Source organism: Neopelma chrysocephalum, unplaced genomic scaffold, assembly GCF_003984885.1.
Source record: "Neopelma chrysocephalum unplaced genomic scaffold, ASM398488v2 Primary Assembly neopelma1_68, whole genome shotgun sequence".
Taxonomy (NCBI): Eukaryota; Metazoa; Chordata; class Aves; order Passeriformes; family Pipridae; genus Neopelma; species Neopelma chrysocephalum.
This window is the reverse complement of record NW_020897727.1, coordinates 6521330-6536465: the sequence shown is the minus strand read 5'-3', so window position 1 is coordinate 6536465 and position 15136 is coordinate 6521330. Positions and strand designations below refer to the sequence as shown.

The window sequence follows — 15136 nt, the reverse complement described above, 5'->3', positions numbered from 1 at the left end:
TTAGGTGGAGAAAATATATATAATTCATGTCTTATCTGTGAACCTTGGTGGAAGTCAGGGGGTGGTGATTTGTGGTGGTCTGAGGTTATTAAATCTGTCGAAAAGATGATAGTTTTAAAAATGACAGTGCATATGTGTAAGGACATCCACCTCCATGGAGGAAATCCATCATCTTTCCTAATGGCTTTTCTTTGGGAACTCTTTTCTGAAAAAAAAAATTACATCAAACATAAGATTTGCTGAGGTGGAACATGATCTATAACATTTAATATCCATCCCATCTGCTCTTGGTTTGGTCCTCACTGGAGCCCACGGAGCAGTTCACAGCAACACTTGCCTTTTCAGTGCCAATAATTGAAATAAAGTGGATAAAGCTTCTATTATTTTGGATTCTTTTTACATGAACTTTCCTAGGAGATAAAAGCCAAGATTAGAGCTATAGTTGGGTATTTTCATTCCTTTCCTACCGATATCCTGTAACCTTTTGTAGGAGTATTTGGAGAAGTCCAGGTGTTCTGTCATATGTTTTCTATTCTAAAAAGCAGCCATTTCATGTTTATTTTTAGCCTAAATTCTGGAATTCATGTTCCCCTTACACAAGGACATACCCACTAGAACATGAAGAGAACTCCTCGTGTCCTGGTGTCTCCCAGCTCTGTCATTCCTGCAGTGAGACTGGGGGGGAAAAGGGAAACTAAAGACAACAGGCAGTTCCAAGCTCTGGATGCCTTCCCTCTCTGTGAAATCTGGGAGCATCTTCCCCTAGGTGGGGGAAAAACCCCTGAGGGTTCAAATGTGCTCTTTAGCTTGTTCAAATTGCCACGTTTTCTTGTCCCTGGGATGTTTTTTTCAGGAATTACATCCACAGTGGGTTTTTTTGGTGCAAGTTTCTCTAAGCAACTTATTAATGTAATTCAGGTAATTCTCCAGAGCACTGTTTTCTCATTTAAGTGCTCTTTAATTGACAAGTCCTGGCTTAGAACTTTCTCCAGCTGCTGATTTATAGTCCAGGCTCCTCGCTGGGGTTGTTCCTGCCGTCCTCCTCCTGCTTTTCCTTTGAATCCATCACGTCCTTCTGATCCTGATGGATAGAACTTGAGCTGGTTACATCATTCCACAATTAAAGTGGAGGAGGGAGAATATTAATTTGCTTTTCCTTAGGACTTTTCCTGAGCATTGCAATCCTAGAACTTCTCTGTCCCTCTGTGGACGAGCCGTTGTCGCTCGTGCTTTTTTCCCCCATCCATATTTCTCCAAGTTAATGGGATCCTGCCGTGTACAGTAGGAGCAGTGTTTTGTTACCCTGGCTACAAGAGTCAAACTTTCAGATGTTATTTTGCTAGAACTTAAAAAAAAAATCCTTGCCAGTTATGATGTAAACATTTGCAGTTCCCCCTAAATGCCTTTTCTTTCTGGAATCAAAGTGAAATCACCGTTCCGAGGGCAAAGTGAGGAATTGGTTTGGACATCTGAAAGCAAAATAACAGCTGTGTGTGATTCTGGGAGATCCTCAGTGATCTGCTCTTCCTATTTTTAAGTGGCATATTTACTACCAGCCTCATTGGAAGGGAAGGACCTTCTCATCAGCGCTAAGAGTCCAAATCCTCCTTTAAGTTTTTTATGAAAGGGTTGGATGCTCCTTCTGCTGAAATTCCCTCAAGACTTGAGCAGAATTTCATAGTAAATGCTCAAAGTCCTTCAGCATTTCTCCTGACCTTTTGTTTTGAGCATAACTAATCCCACCAGGAATTGGAGCCTGGAGGATGGGCCCAGCAGGGTGACATTTAAAGCCGTGTTTACATTTATTGGAGTAGCAGGGATTTGCCGCAGCAAAATGTAAAGGGAGACAGTCCTTCAGGAGGGAGGGATCCTCTCCCTCTTGGCTGGGTTATGTCACAACAGCAAATTTCCCACAGCCAGATGCTGTGTGAGTCATGTTCCTTATCCACTGGGGTGACCTCTGGCCGTGCTGGTCACTTGGAGGAGTCTGTGTCACTCAGCTTTCACTCCTTCCTTCAGCTTTTGCACTCGGCAGCTCCACTTCAGGAAGATTTCTTTGACACTGGAGTATTTTTCTCTGAACTATCCAGCCATTTCTTAACAGCACTCAGTTGTACATTGAATAAAACCCAAAAATAACATTCAGCTGGAAAAAAACCATGGAAGCCAAAGCTTCTTTAGTACTGCTCCAAAGAGTGGATTATCATGGGGAGATGGAACTGCCCTCTCCGAAAAATCTTCTTGTTGGAAGTAATTCCATGATTTTACCCTACTTGCTGCTGACACTGAGCTGTTTCTTCACAAAATGTTGGAATTATGTAGATTTGTGGCTACCCCATCCCTGGAAGTGTTCAAGGCCAGGTTGGATGGGGCTTGGAGCAACCTGGTCTAGTGGAAGGTGTCCCTGCCCATGGCAGAGGGTGGAACTGGATGGTTTGTAAGGTCCTTTCCAACCCAAACCACTCTGGGATTCCATGATTCCATGAGATTTGAATAATATTTACTGTTCTCAGATTGAATTAACTCCAGAGTTTTTACAAGCTGTAACAGAACACAGAAGGCTGAGCAGAAATGCTTAGTTATGTATTTCTGACTCTTTTTTTCCTTTCTTGCCAAAAGATTATGGGGATATGCGGAAGAATTTTGGGTGGATTGACTACCTGGCAGTCCCATTCCCATATGTGTGTGGAGTTCATGTGATATAATCCATGGGTTCACCAGAGAAGAGATGGATTAACCAGGGAAGGTGGGCATGAAATACCCAAATTCCTAATTCAGGGAACTCTGGCAGGTGCAGGGACATCAGAGCACCTTTTGTGGAACAACTGACATCAAACTGGGGGTTGTTTTGGGAAGTTCAGTATCTGAGAAGAGCTGCCAGTGAACCCCAAAGCTGTTTGAGAAGTTTCCATTTCACTGAGAGGATCTCGGTACAAAAGCTGAGTCAGATGATCCAGATTTCCTTCCTTCCAAACATCCCTCAGGACTTGATACAGTGAGTTTAGATGAGGTAACTCCTCTTTACATAACCAAGTCACTTTTACTGAAATTACATCTGCTCTCAAACTGCCAATTAAGTATAATTAAGTCTTGCACATGTGCTGGTTTAAAGTGGATTTTCAGTGAAACTCTAACAAAACTAGTTTGGTTTTGGTGTATTTTACATCCTTTTTCAAGGCCTGAGCTCATCCCTACTAAAAGTTAAAGGAAGGGCCCTGCTTGGCTTCCTTGGGATGTAACACCAAACCATCTTGAGACAATCCCTCTTCCTTCCATGACTTTTCTTTACATCCCTGTCTGTCCATCTGGGATATTGAGTTAAAATCAAACACTGCTGATGACCATGTAAGCTTCCTATACCCAGGATTTCCTGTATCTCCTTGTATTCAGATCACATGATGCAAAGCTTGATTTAGACTTTTATTTCTCACTAATTAATTTGGCGTCCCTTTCAGCCTGTAAAAATTCCCAGATAAAGTTTAAATTACCCTGATGATGTTGAACACCAGCCACCTCTCAAGAAGCCGGTGGGCTCTTGAGTGACCCTCACCTTACCCTGGAAGAGGTGTAGACCCAGTGAAAGTCTGAGATACCTTTAATAGCTTCACCTTTGTCTGTTGGTGTTCACTTAATTTTACACAGGTTGTATTTAACCTGGACAGAAATAATGAATATAAAAATATTCTGTGTTCTAAAATACTGTATGTGGAAAAAAATGGCTTCTTTTAGCTGGGCTGTGCTTAGGAAAAGCTCAGGGGGACAGTGATGGTGAGAGCAGGTGCTTTTTAATACAAGGTAACATAATCTATATTAATTTGATCTTTTTCTGCACCTTATGTTTTGCAGTTTATTTCCCAAATTAGATGTGAATAGTTTTCAAAGACCCCAGAATATTTTATTCGTGTTTTTCTTTCTTTGTTTTGGTTTGAATTTTTTTTTTTTGGCTGATTGGTTTCTTTGGAGTTTTTCTCTGGGTTTTTTTTTTTTGGTTTTTAAAAAAACCTTGTGCAGGGAACGTTCATAAAGATCAGGAACCTCTGCCACACTTTCCCTTTCAAATCTTCCCTCAGTTCTTCACGCAGCACCTCATTTTTCTTTGCTCAGGGTCTATTACAGCATTTCCCTGATGGCTGCAAATCCATAAAACCCCAGTGCTGGGAAGTATCGGAGCTGTGCTGACCAGAGTCACTCTCCAGAGGCAGAGGCTCATTCCTGGTGCTACCTCAGCCGTGTTTTCCTTTGGGATCGCCAAAAGGGACCTCTTGGGAAGGAAGTGGGTGTTGTGAAAGGAACCTGGTCTGGTGGAAGGCGTCAGGGGGGTGGAACTTTCTGAGCTTTGATGTCCCTTCCAACCCAACCCATTCCATAATTTCATGATTCCATAAAGATGCAGATGGTTTAAATCCACCAAGCCACACTTTGCCATCACTGATCTCTCTCCACCCAACCTCAGCAGGCAGAAAAAGGGACATTTTGGTGCAGCTGCAGTTTGAAAGTTCAAACCCCAGTAGCTGTGGTTGTGTCCATGTGTTTCTCCAGACACATTAAGGGAATCTCGGAGCTGACAGGGCTGAGCAGAGCTGTGGCCACAGCAAAGCAGCTGAGATGTTTATTCCTTGTTATACAAGGAAATATTGCCCCTGATAAAAACACTCTCTGGAATGATCCGTTTCATTTTTCCACCTTCTGCGGAGCTGAAATCCATTTCACTTTTCCTGCCTGTTATTTAGGGAATGTCAAGGAGGTGCTCCCAGTTCTATGGCTCTGCAGGGGGTTCCCTGATGAGGTTTTGACAGATTTAAGGGCACTTTTTGCATGGTTCAGCTCCGAAATGCACAGCAGGGACAGTTCCCCTCGCTCTGAACTGCTCTGAGTTGGGCTTTTATTTATGCTGAGTTTATTTTGGTATTGGCACATTTCATGTAAGGAATAAATTGCAAATTTAGGTACAAGTTGTTGTTGGATAAGGGAAGGTCCCCAAGTAAAGCTTTAGGAAGTAGATCGGTAAATTCCCGGTGATATCAGCTTTGAGAGCAGTGGATAATTTTTATTTTGTTTTCAGTTACCTTAACTCAACACACTTTTATTTTAAGAGAAATTAATTAGGACATTAATTAAATAAAGTACTGTTTTTAAATAAAGCTCATGTTACCAGAGCTTCTTTCAAACCCTTATACCACAACACTGTATATTGAATTTACATTGTAATGTTGTAATATTTGAGGATGGATGAGTGAAGCAAGTGTCCTCCACACTGGACTTGTTTCCTTGTGTTGAGTCTTGCTCTGCTTCGTCCAGGGAAATTAAGAACTACAAAATTAAACTTTTGGACTCGAGTCTTGGATTTTTTTTCATACAGCTCCATTCTTTTGGCTCTGCACTGCCTGCTCCAGCTTCCTTAGGGAATGCCAAGGTGTTGGAGACCTGGATTAATTTAAACCTCTGATGTTTTCAAAGAACTTATTAATTTTTGATACTAAACAGTTTTTGAGTTCTGGACCTAAAGACAGAGTCTAATTGCCCCAAATAAACTCATCCACGAGCCTGTAAATCCACTAAATAAATGTTTTGTTGGCAATAAGATGGTTTTAGTCTTAAGGCTTCGTGGAGAAAACTTTAAGACTGGAAAGAATCAGGTAGAGGGACTTATCTTTTTGAAGGGAAGGTGTTTATCAGCAGAGCTGCTTATCTTTTCAAGGAGCTGTGTTTGCTGTTTGAATGTGTTTTGCCATCAGTGCCACAGGATTTTCAGTGAACCTTCTATAAACAACCACTCAGCAATTCAAAACCTCTCTTTATTTAAAAAAAAATTGTATTTTTTTGCATTCCTGCAGTAGAAATGGGAAAAAAAGACACCAAATTCTCAGAGTGTCTTTGTTTTGAGCCTTTTATAGGTAGGCAAACATTTGTGCTTGCCTAGATCAATAAAAGGGCTCACAACAGTAGCAAGAAGGTGTTTTAGAAGGTTCAAAAATGTCTTTTAGAATATTCAATCTGGCAAAGATCAGCCTGAGGAATGGGCCTGGTTTTGGTAAAGAATTTCCAGCTACTCTGAAATATTCATCTGGTTTTGGAATTTAAGGGCTTAAGTTATGAACTTCCAAAAGAATAATTGTCAGTGATAAGTAAAATCGGCAGAGGGTGAGATATGTGTTGAACCATGCTTGGAAACTGTTTGAATAATTTTGGAAGAAACTGAAAGAAAGCATTAAATTTTAATCTTTTGAAGAAAAGTCTATTTCCTGCCCTGGCATTTGAATGTTGAATGGGAACAATTAGTTATGGGATGAAATGAGCTTGACATGGAAAGAAAGGAAGCAGAGAAAGTGGCTGGTTTTCATTATTAAGACTAATTTTATTAAGTTTTGTATGGCAAACATCTCACTGAAGAAGGGATGAAAAACAGAAGTTTGGGAGATCAATAATTTGCATGTCCCAAACCATCAAGAGTTTGAGTGAAAAAGACAAAAAAAAAGGGGGAGAGAGGAGGTGAAAAACCCAAAGAGAAAGTCAGAGATTCAGGTCAGTGGGATGACACAGTTGGTACAATCACAGAATTCCAGAATGGTTTGGGTTGGAATGGACTTCAAAGATCATTTAGTTCCAGCCCCATGGGCAGGGACACTTTCCACTATTCCAGATTGCTCCAAGCCCCGTCCAACCTGGCCTTGGACACTTCCAGGGATGGGGCAGCCACAGCTTCTCTGGGCAACCTGTGCCAGGGCCTCCCCACCCTCCCAGGGAGGAATTCCCTCCCAATATCCCATCTAAACCTCCTCTGTTTCTATTTGAAGCCTTTCCCCCTGAATCTGCTGTGAAAGGGAGGTTTTTTTCCAAGTTCTCTGGAAGGTCACTGGCAGGTGAGAACGTGCAATAAAACAGGGAAGCTGTTGGAAATGTTTGGTTCTGTTAGAAATTTTCGGCTTCTTTGTTGTAAAACAGTTTCTATGTGACAAGAACCAGGAGATGGAGCTTGAACAACCTGGTCTAGTGGAAGGTGTCCCTGCCCGTGGCAGGGAGTGGAATGAGATGAGCTTTAAGGTCCTTCCAACCCAAACTGTTCCATGATTCCATGATAATGGGGTTGTTCAGTCACTCACAGTCATTGTGAACTTTATAGTTCACAAATGAGAGAAAACCCCACTGAAACCCCACAGGTAATGAATAGAGATGTGATGTGATCCCAACAGCCTGGATCATTCAGTTCCAACACTAACACCGTAGGGTGGGAGAATTTTGCTCACTCCTGTAAAAACAAAGTGTAGCATCCTTTGCAGTTTGATGCCAACTGTATCCCAGAACACCCAAGATCCCATAAAATCCTGAGCACACCCCTGAGGTCATTTATTGGGGTCACCTCTTCTTACCTCCCACGCTCCCCAGAGAAATTGTGGTCCACCCCCTCCTCCATGGCCACCCACCCTCAGATCAGCTGAAAAATCAGACTTTGGGAAGCAAAACCTTTGTTAGGAATGTTATTTTTGCTCTTTGTTCTCCTGCCTTCCTTTGAAAGGTTCCTTTTGTTCGCTGCGGGTCAAACGCTGTAGTTTAAAAATACATCCCTCATGGCACAAAGAAATTAAATTAATATTAATTAATGTGCCTATTCTAACTGAATGTCAAAAATGGCAGTGGGGACTTGTCATTATTTACATACATGTATTTTATTCTGATCTGTGCATCAAGAAGTAAATTAAAATTAATCTAAAGAGAAGCATGTTTTTAAGAAGCACTTTGAGATGGATCCACTATTCTTTGGTTTTGAAGCCTTTGGGAGCTTAGGAACTGTAGGAACTTAGAATTAATTAGTAATTCTTAAATCCACACCTTCATACATGACACAAATATAAACATTGCTCTAAGAAATGATCAACACTGGAATGCCTTTGACTGTGAGGAGTATCTTGGATTTGGGCCTGTTTATGCAGCAGTAAAATGTTACTCAGTGACATCCCTGTGCACTACTGATAGTGTCACTCTCATGTGACCTGTCAGTCTGTCCCAATTAGTCTTTGTCATAATCATTAACATAATTATGAATCCCAGAAGGCCAAGTAGATTGAGCACCTTGTGTGGGAATCCCTGTGTTCCACGTCCACGTGGCTGAAAGCAACTGGTGCTGATGGACAAGTGGTTTTGGGTTTCTTTTTAATGGTCTTTGGTGTTGGATCTGGTTTGGTTGATGAGGTTACAGACACTGAATGACTGGGGTTTATATATATATCTATATCTGTATATCTCTCTATATATGTAGGGTGTATTTTAGAAAATTTGGTTGCACTGGAAAAGATATGTGGAGCCATTTTGGTTGTTATTATTATCTATAGTAATAAAACAATATAAAAGTAGCTGTTTTGGTTATTATCTGTAGAAATATAGGCATAAAAATAACACTTAGGAAAATGTATAAGGAAAAGAAAGGGAGAGAAAGGAAGGATAAGAGTAGAAAGATGTCACCACCGGGGAGCCCAGCTATGAGACCTGATTGTTGCAATATCGATGTCTGTTGGTCAAAGTCTTGATCCCTTGGGGTGGGGGAAGACCCCAAAACATGAAGTGCTCAGGTTCAGGGGGGGAGGTTTTACACTGATGGAACATGTGGGTCATTCACAGTCCTCTGGTGGAAGAGCCTGGACCTGCTGCTCTTGCAAATGGCCCCTTGTTGGAGCCATTCACCAGGAACATCCCAGTCTCTCCCAGGGGCTCTGGGACGAACCAGTTTGAGGAGATGCCCCACTGAGGTCCCTTCCAGCCTACCCCACCCTGGAATTCCGAGTTGTGACTCCCTGCTGTCCCCACAGGTGCTGCAGGGTGCTCAGCTCATCGCTGTGGCGTCGGCCGAGCCCACATCCGGGGGGGTGGATGGATCCCCACTCCAGGGAAGTGACATCCAGGTCCAGTATGTGCAGCTCACACCGGTGACAGACCACTCTACCACCAACCAGGTATGTCCAGGTCTCTGTTTTCACCATCTGAATGTGCTTAACTCGAGTTAAATATCCATCACACGTCCTGTGTATCTACCCACAAACAAGGACTTCATGATCCTTTCTCCAAGCCATAAAAAAATATCATTTACATAATTTTTTTAAAGATAGAAATGGTCTTTTCCTACTCCCTCTTCTGTGTTCCTTCTCAGTGCCTCTAGAGAACAGTTATTTCGGTCATCATTGTTTTCCTGTGCCCTTGAAGGCTAAAAGCCATTGCAAAGGACAGGGCAAGAAACGTGCCTGAATGCAGCCAGAAAGGATATTTTAGACTGAGGTTTCACTTAAAAATGTTATACCCTTCCTGACAGCAGTTTTCCAGTTGTTTTGATCAACAGCCTGGATTTCCCACAGCATCTGTGAGTGAACACTTGATCCCCTCAGTTATGGTGGAGGAATTACTGGGTATTTTTGTCTTTTTAAATCAGTTTGAACAGTTGTGTGGCTGAGTCTAGAAAAAGCTTGTCATCAACTTGAAGCTTTGGTGACAACGCAAGAAAATTGACTTAGAACAGTTGTAAGAAGTTTTTCTGAAGATGGTCATGGGTTGTTTTGCAAATCCCCCTTCCTGGGCTTCTGTTCTGGAGGATGCCAAGTGCTTGTGGAATTTTTTTGCCTTCTGAAGATTTTATTCTTAGTCATTTGTAAGACTGCTCTGGACTCTGAGAGTGTTGCTACAGGGATTGTGCCTTATTTTTTATGAATCCTCCATCACTGCGGGTCTTGTGCAATTAATAAATCATGGGGTCATGGAATATCAGGACTCACAAGGATCATGAAGCCAAATAAGTGAAGTACACAGGCGGCAGGTAGTGAGAGGTGTTTCTCCTGCTGCTGCCCTCACTCCAGACCTGGAAAATACTCAAATTTACCTCCCATGGAGCTTTCCTGGGTGTGTTCCTCATGCTTGTCCTCTCAAATTTAGCAATTTGATAGATTTATTCACCACTGTGGCACGAATTTATTGAACAATTTAAGTTTAAGCAAACACCAAATTACCTTTCAAGTTGAATGGGATAAAAGTCTTGTAGCCACGTGCAATTACTGACAACAAGGCAGAGATGGAGAGAAAGAATTGGAAAAAAAATTCTTAATTTAGGAGAAACACTTCATGATTTCGAGCCTCTGGTATTTTTATTTGAGTAAATAAGTTGTGACTGTGTAGTAAAATCTGAAGGACGGGAAATCAGGAGTTTCCACCCATGCGGATCATCCTGCAGATCCAACGCTGAGGGCAAAAAGCAGGACTTCCAATCAGACTATTTTACAACAGAAATACTGTCAGAGATGTAATTCTGTATCCAGGGTGTTATATAAAGCAAATATTAGATGTGTTTATAGGGGGAAAATCCATCAAGGGCAGATCTCTGGAATGTGGGCAGGAAAATCCAGAGAAATATCATTAAATCCTTGCCCTTTGCTTGGAGTTTTATCAGTGCTTGTGATCCTGGCTCTGTCAGGGGAAGGTTTCCTGGGTGTGAGGGGCTTTCTCCAAGCCAGTCCAGCTGTTCTTAAGTTTATCTTTCAGCTCCAAGGATGGAGTTTGTGTCAGCAGCTCCTTTTCCTTACTCCAAGTAACTTGGCTAAAAGGGATTTTGCAGTGGGTTTATCCTTCCCCAGCATTGTCAGCCCACTGGGAGGAATTTAATTTTTAAGGAGACTTCCCTTGAAAGCTGAAATCAATTGTCTTTACTCTCAATTCTGTCATGAGGGCTGTTCTTCCTTGGAAAGTGAGGACAATCAGGCCTGCAGGAAGGATTTTATTGGAGGAAAAGTTGACTCTTGTAGCTTCATTCTCATTTTACACAAAATAAACACAGACTGTAGTGGGTAAAATCAGCATTTTTAGACCATATCGTGCAGCAACTGAGAAATTCCAAGCACAAGGCCAACAGGGAATTTTACTCTCCTTACCTTCAGCAGCTCTGTCATTCCAGGAATCCCTCCTGGCTCGTCCATGATCCCCTTGGTGGCCTTTTTATCCACAGTTCTGCATATTCCCAATGTCTCTCCATTGGGAGAGAAGCTGGGACCAGCCCTTCCACAGCTTCACATTGTGCCAGACAAAGGGTTTATTTTCTTTATTTAGAGCTGGTTCTTTTTGGGGAAGAAAGAGGGAATAATTGTTTCCTATGTGCCACTCTGGATTGTGTAGATCTTTATCATAATTGCATTATTTCAGCCTTCTCCTTCCAGCCTGAAGGTCTATTTAGTCTTCAGGAGGACTCTTGATGTTATTTTTGGTGCCTTTGTGAGTGTGTTCCCATTCCCACTCCGTCACAGTGGGAATCCATGCAGATTTTGCACTGGGATTTTTCCACTGGTGCACACAAGAACTTTCTATTAGTACAACAAGTTCACATTCCCTTGGTTACACCAATGAAAAGCACTTTTAGATTGATTTCCTGCTGTCCTGTTTCCCTTTGCAGGGCACTGACAGCCTTCAATCAGCAATCCAGCCAGAAATGCAGATAGAACACGGAGCAATCCAAATTCAGTGAGGGAACTGAGGAACGTTGGGAGCTGTTGGTGAACTGCAGGCAGAAATGAAGTGCAAGAGGACAAAAATACCTCTTAAACCAATGGTCACACCTCAGACATCTCCAGCCATGGCCTGGTTGTCCTCACCTGGAATAATTCACACCCTTTTACTTCAGCTGGAGCTGCACCACAACAGCAGTGAAGATCTGACCTTCAGGACAAAAATCAATAAAGAGGAAAAAAAACCAACCCTTGCAGAAAGACAGAAGGAGATTTAATGCATCCAAACTGTGAGACTCAATTCCTGCTCACCCATTTCTTCTGTGAAAAAGGCCCTTTGAATGTCTGCAGATACCTTAGGAGGTGTATTGCTGCTTTGCAATACTTGCTTTACCACATAGAAAAGTTCCAGAGCTCAGCTATTTTTCACTGTTTAAACAGCTTTTTTTTTATTTGCTATGGTGTTTATAACAAAAAATGGAAAATATTTAAAAAGAGGAAAATCCCATGACAGCAAGTATTGGCCTTTTGCTGGTGTTTTCTGTTCAGTGTAATGAAAACTGTACTTGCAGAAGACTAACAATTTTGTTTGTACTGTTGCTTAACTACTTTTCTAGGGGAAAAGGCTTTAAAATGCTGTAATTATGCATTTCTAATGGAAAATAAATGTGTATTTATGAATAGTGCAGCTCTAAGTTGCTCTACCTTGGGATGAGGATGGTTTGGTGGCTGCAGGAGTGGAGTTCTGGAGGAGTCAATGCCACTTGCAAGCTCTGCTGGAAGTCACTTTAAGTCTCTAAGGAAGGTCTCAATCTCAGATCACTTTATTATCTAAATTTTCAGCACAAGAAAAATGGGATAGTTAAGCTTTGAAGTCTGCAAATCATATTTTACCCAAAGAATTTATGAAATTTATGGTAAATGTGAACAATTCTTCTGAGCTCTCTCCCTTTTAGTTCCTCCTGCCTTCTTTGTCCAGCAGTGCCTCAGTCTGGGATTCATCCATCCAAAATTCTGAGATCCATCTTGTTGTTCACCGTCCAGAGCAAGGTGAAACCCTCTCTCCTCTGGAACTTCTGGGAAATTTGATATTGATTTCAACAAAGCACCATTTTCCTATTTGCTAAGCTTGAATAGGAAGGAAACCTGTTGCCTATAACCTGATTATTATTTAATGATTTTTTTGAAAAATACAGAGTTTACTGGGGAAGGTGTTCTTTGTATTTGATTTTCAGCTGATTTCTAAATGATTATTGCCAATATGTAGCTCATAATGCATTTAATGTATTAATGAATGAGACATAGCCACAAAATCCATGTTGTTGAATTCAGGATAACTTGAATTTTTATTTTTTTTCTTATGAAAGGAAGAGTTAAGCACAGCCAGTTTTTGGGAAATGTTACACTTTATATAAATTCCTCCCTCTCTTTAGGGTGTCTCTTGACTCAGGAGCACAATGCAAACTGAACCACAGCTTATGGAACACAGGGTTTGCACCAGGCCAAGAATTTGGCTGCTCTTCAGTTTCTTTTTATAAAAGTGTTTCTCAGTCTGGGGGATCTTTGACGAGCTTGGCATCCAAATAGAGGCCTAAAAATAAGCAAGGCCTGTACATTTTACTGTGGCTGGTTAAACACAGAATCATGGAATGGTTTGGGTTGGGAGGGACCATCCCATTCCACCCCCTGCCATGGGCAGGGACACCTTCCACTAGCCCAGGTTGCTCCAAGCCCCGTCCAACCTGGCCTTGGACACTTCCAGGGATGGGGCAGCCACAGCTTCTCTGGGCAACCTGTGCCAGGGCCTCCCCACCCTCACAGGGGAAGAATTCCTTCCCAATATTCAAATCCATATTTTCTTTTAAATGCATTCCCCTTGTCCTGTCAAGTCGAGGAGGAGAATCCTCCCCCTCTGCTCTGCTCTGTTTCATGGTACAACTAAGAATTCTGTTCTCTTTGCATTTTTCAGCTCAGGTACGAGATCAGATTGAGGTCAGGACATGAGATTGAGTTCAGGAGAGGTTCCCTTTAGCCACCAGACCTGCTGCAGGCTCGACTTTCTTCTAAAACTGACTCTAAAGGTGTCTGAAGTGGTGAAGTAGCTGATGTAGATCCCAGGAGAAGGAAATCTGCTCCAGTGTGGAATGGAGGGTGTCAAATCAATTGGAATAGGTAAGGAGAGCAGCTTAGTAAGATCCTCCACTGCATCCAGACTTCGAGGTCCTCAAAATGCAAATGTTCCTCCATGTTATGTCCATGTTTACATGAGTCTGAGCTGTGTTTGTACTTCAAAGAAAAGTCTTCACCACTGAGCCAGGTATTCCAATGAGTAATCCCTGTCCCTGTTCCCTTTCTGTAGATTCTATGTCCTTTTCCAGGGAGGAAATGTCTCCAAGAATGTTTGGTGTGTTTTCTGGGCATCACAGGGTGTGTCACCTACAAATAAGTAATTCCCAAAAAGAGTAATTCAGGAGTGAATTCCTTTTTGGGAAATGGTTGTGAATGGTCTGGGAGGTTCTGTGCAGGGTGAAGTTATGTCCACACAGAGTTTATAACAAAAACGTTTCCACAGAACACTAAGAAATCCTAAAAATATTGTAAGGTACCAAGTAATCAGCATCTCCCAGGGGGTCTGAGGGTTTGCCTGGCTCTGAGTTCTGGCAGGTTGGTGTTGTTTGACCACAGATGTGGTTCTGTCCTTGAAGGCAACTTTCAGTGGGTCAACTACAATTACACTCCCATTATGTCTCCTGTTACTCACGGCCTCTGCTTTGTCACTAATAAGGTTCTTTTTCCCTCAACAAACCTTCCAAAATCCTCATTTTTAACTGTTCTTTTCCTCCTCGAGCTGCTTTTGTCCAAGAGAGGTTGAGAACATATGACCAGGAGTCTTCAGGGAGACATTTCTTGTAAGGTTAGACTTGGATCAGCTGCATGTTTTATTTTTAATTGATATTAATTCATCTTGTGACCTGCAGAATCCTGTTTTCATGGGGTTGATTTGGTTGAGTGCAAGAATATTTCTGTGTCCAGGCCTGGGGGGAGAAGAGCCTCTGGTTGCCTTACTTGGTCCTTGGATTCCACCTGAAAAGGTGAATTCTTGAGGGATTCCACATTTTGATGGATTGTACAGCCAGAAATTGGTCTAAAAAAAGTGAGGGAGTGGGATATTTCTTTCCTGGTTTTCTCTTGCTTTCATTCCTTGTTAGTTTTATGCATTTTGTCTTGCAAAACAAATCTATAAAAACCATCACCCTCCTGTGACCCAAATAAACTGGAATGTCCTCATTAGCTGCATTTTTAGGCATTTCAGTATTGACAGTGTGCCTGTAAAGGAAGGAATCGTGGCCAAAATGTTGCTCTGATGCTTGTCTCCCTCGTGGAGATCCTGCTGTGTGGATATTCTCTGGTGGCCCTGGATTTTATTATCCACTTCTATGGATGTAGAGTTTCATGTTAGAAAATACAGCGAGAAAACCAATACCTAAAAAAACCCACCCCCAAATCACTCCATAATGTCCCTCTACACAAACTTCTGTTAGCAATCAGTATTCCTTCTGAATTCCTAATTATCCAGGCACTGCAAATTCTGACTAGAATTCAACAAGAACTGTTTCCCATTATCAGGAGTAAGAATGTTCCTTTCATTCCCGGCGATCCCAAAGCAC

General features: G+C 41.9%; 1 protein-coding gene across 5 annotated transcripts in view; it reads left to right on the top strand.

The window, feature by feature from the left end:
- BANP (BTG3 associated nuclear protein) overlaps positions 1-12149 on the top strand; it is a 128462-nt gene extending 116313 nt beyond the window's left edge. For all 5 annotated transcript variants that reach the window (XM_027685091.1, XM_027685092.1, XM_027685088.1 and 2 more), the window contains 2 exons: positions 8802-8945; positions 11417-12149. In XM_027685091.1, coding sequence (XP_027540892.1) covers positions 8802-8945; positions 11417-11488 — 216 coding nt within the window. In that variant the 3' untranslated portion in view covers positions 11489-12149. The remainder of the gene's footprint in view (positions 1-8801; positions 8946-11416) is intronic.
- The last annotated feature ends 2987 nt before the right edge of the window (positions 12150-15136 follow it).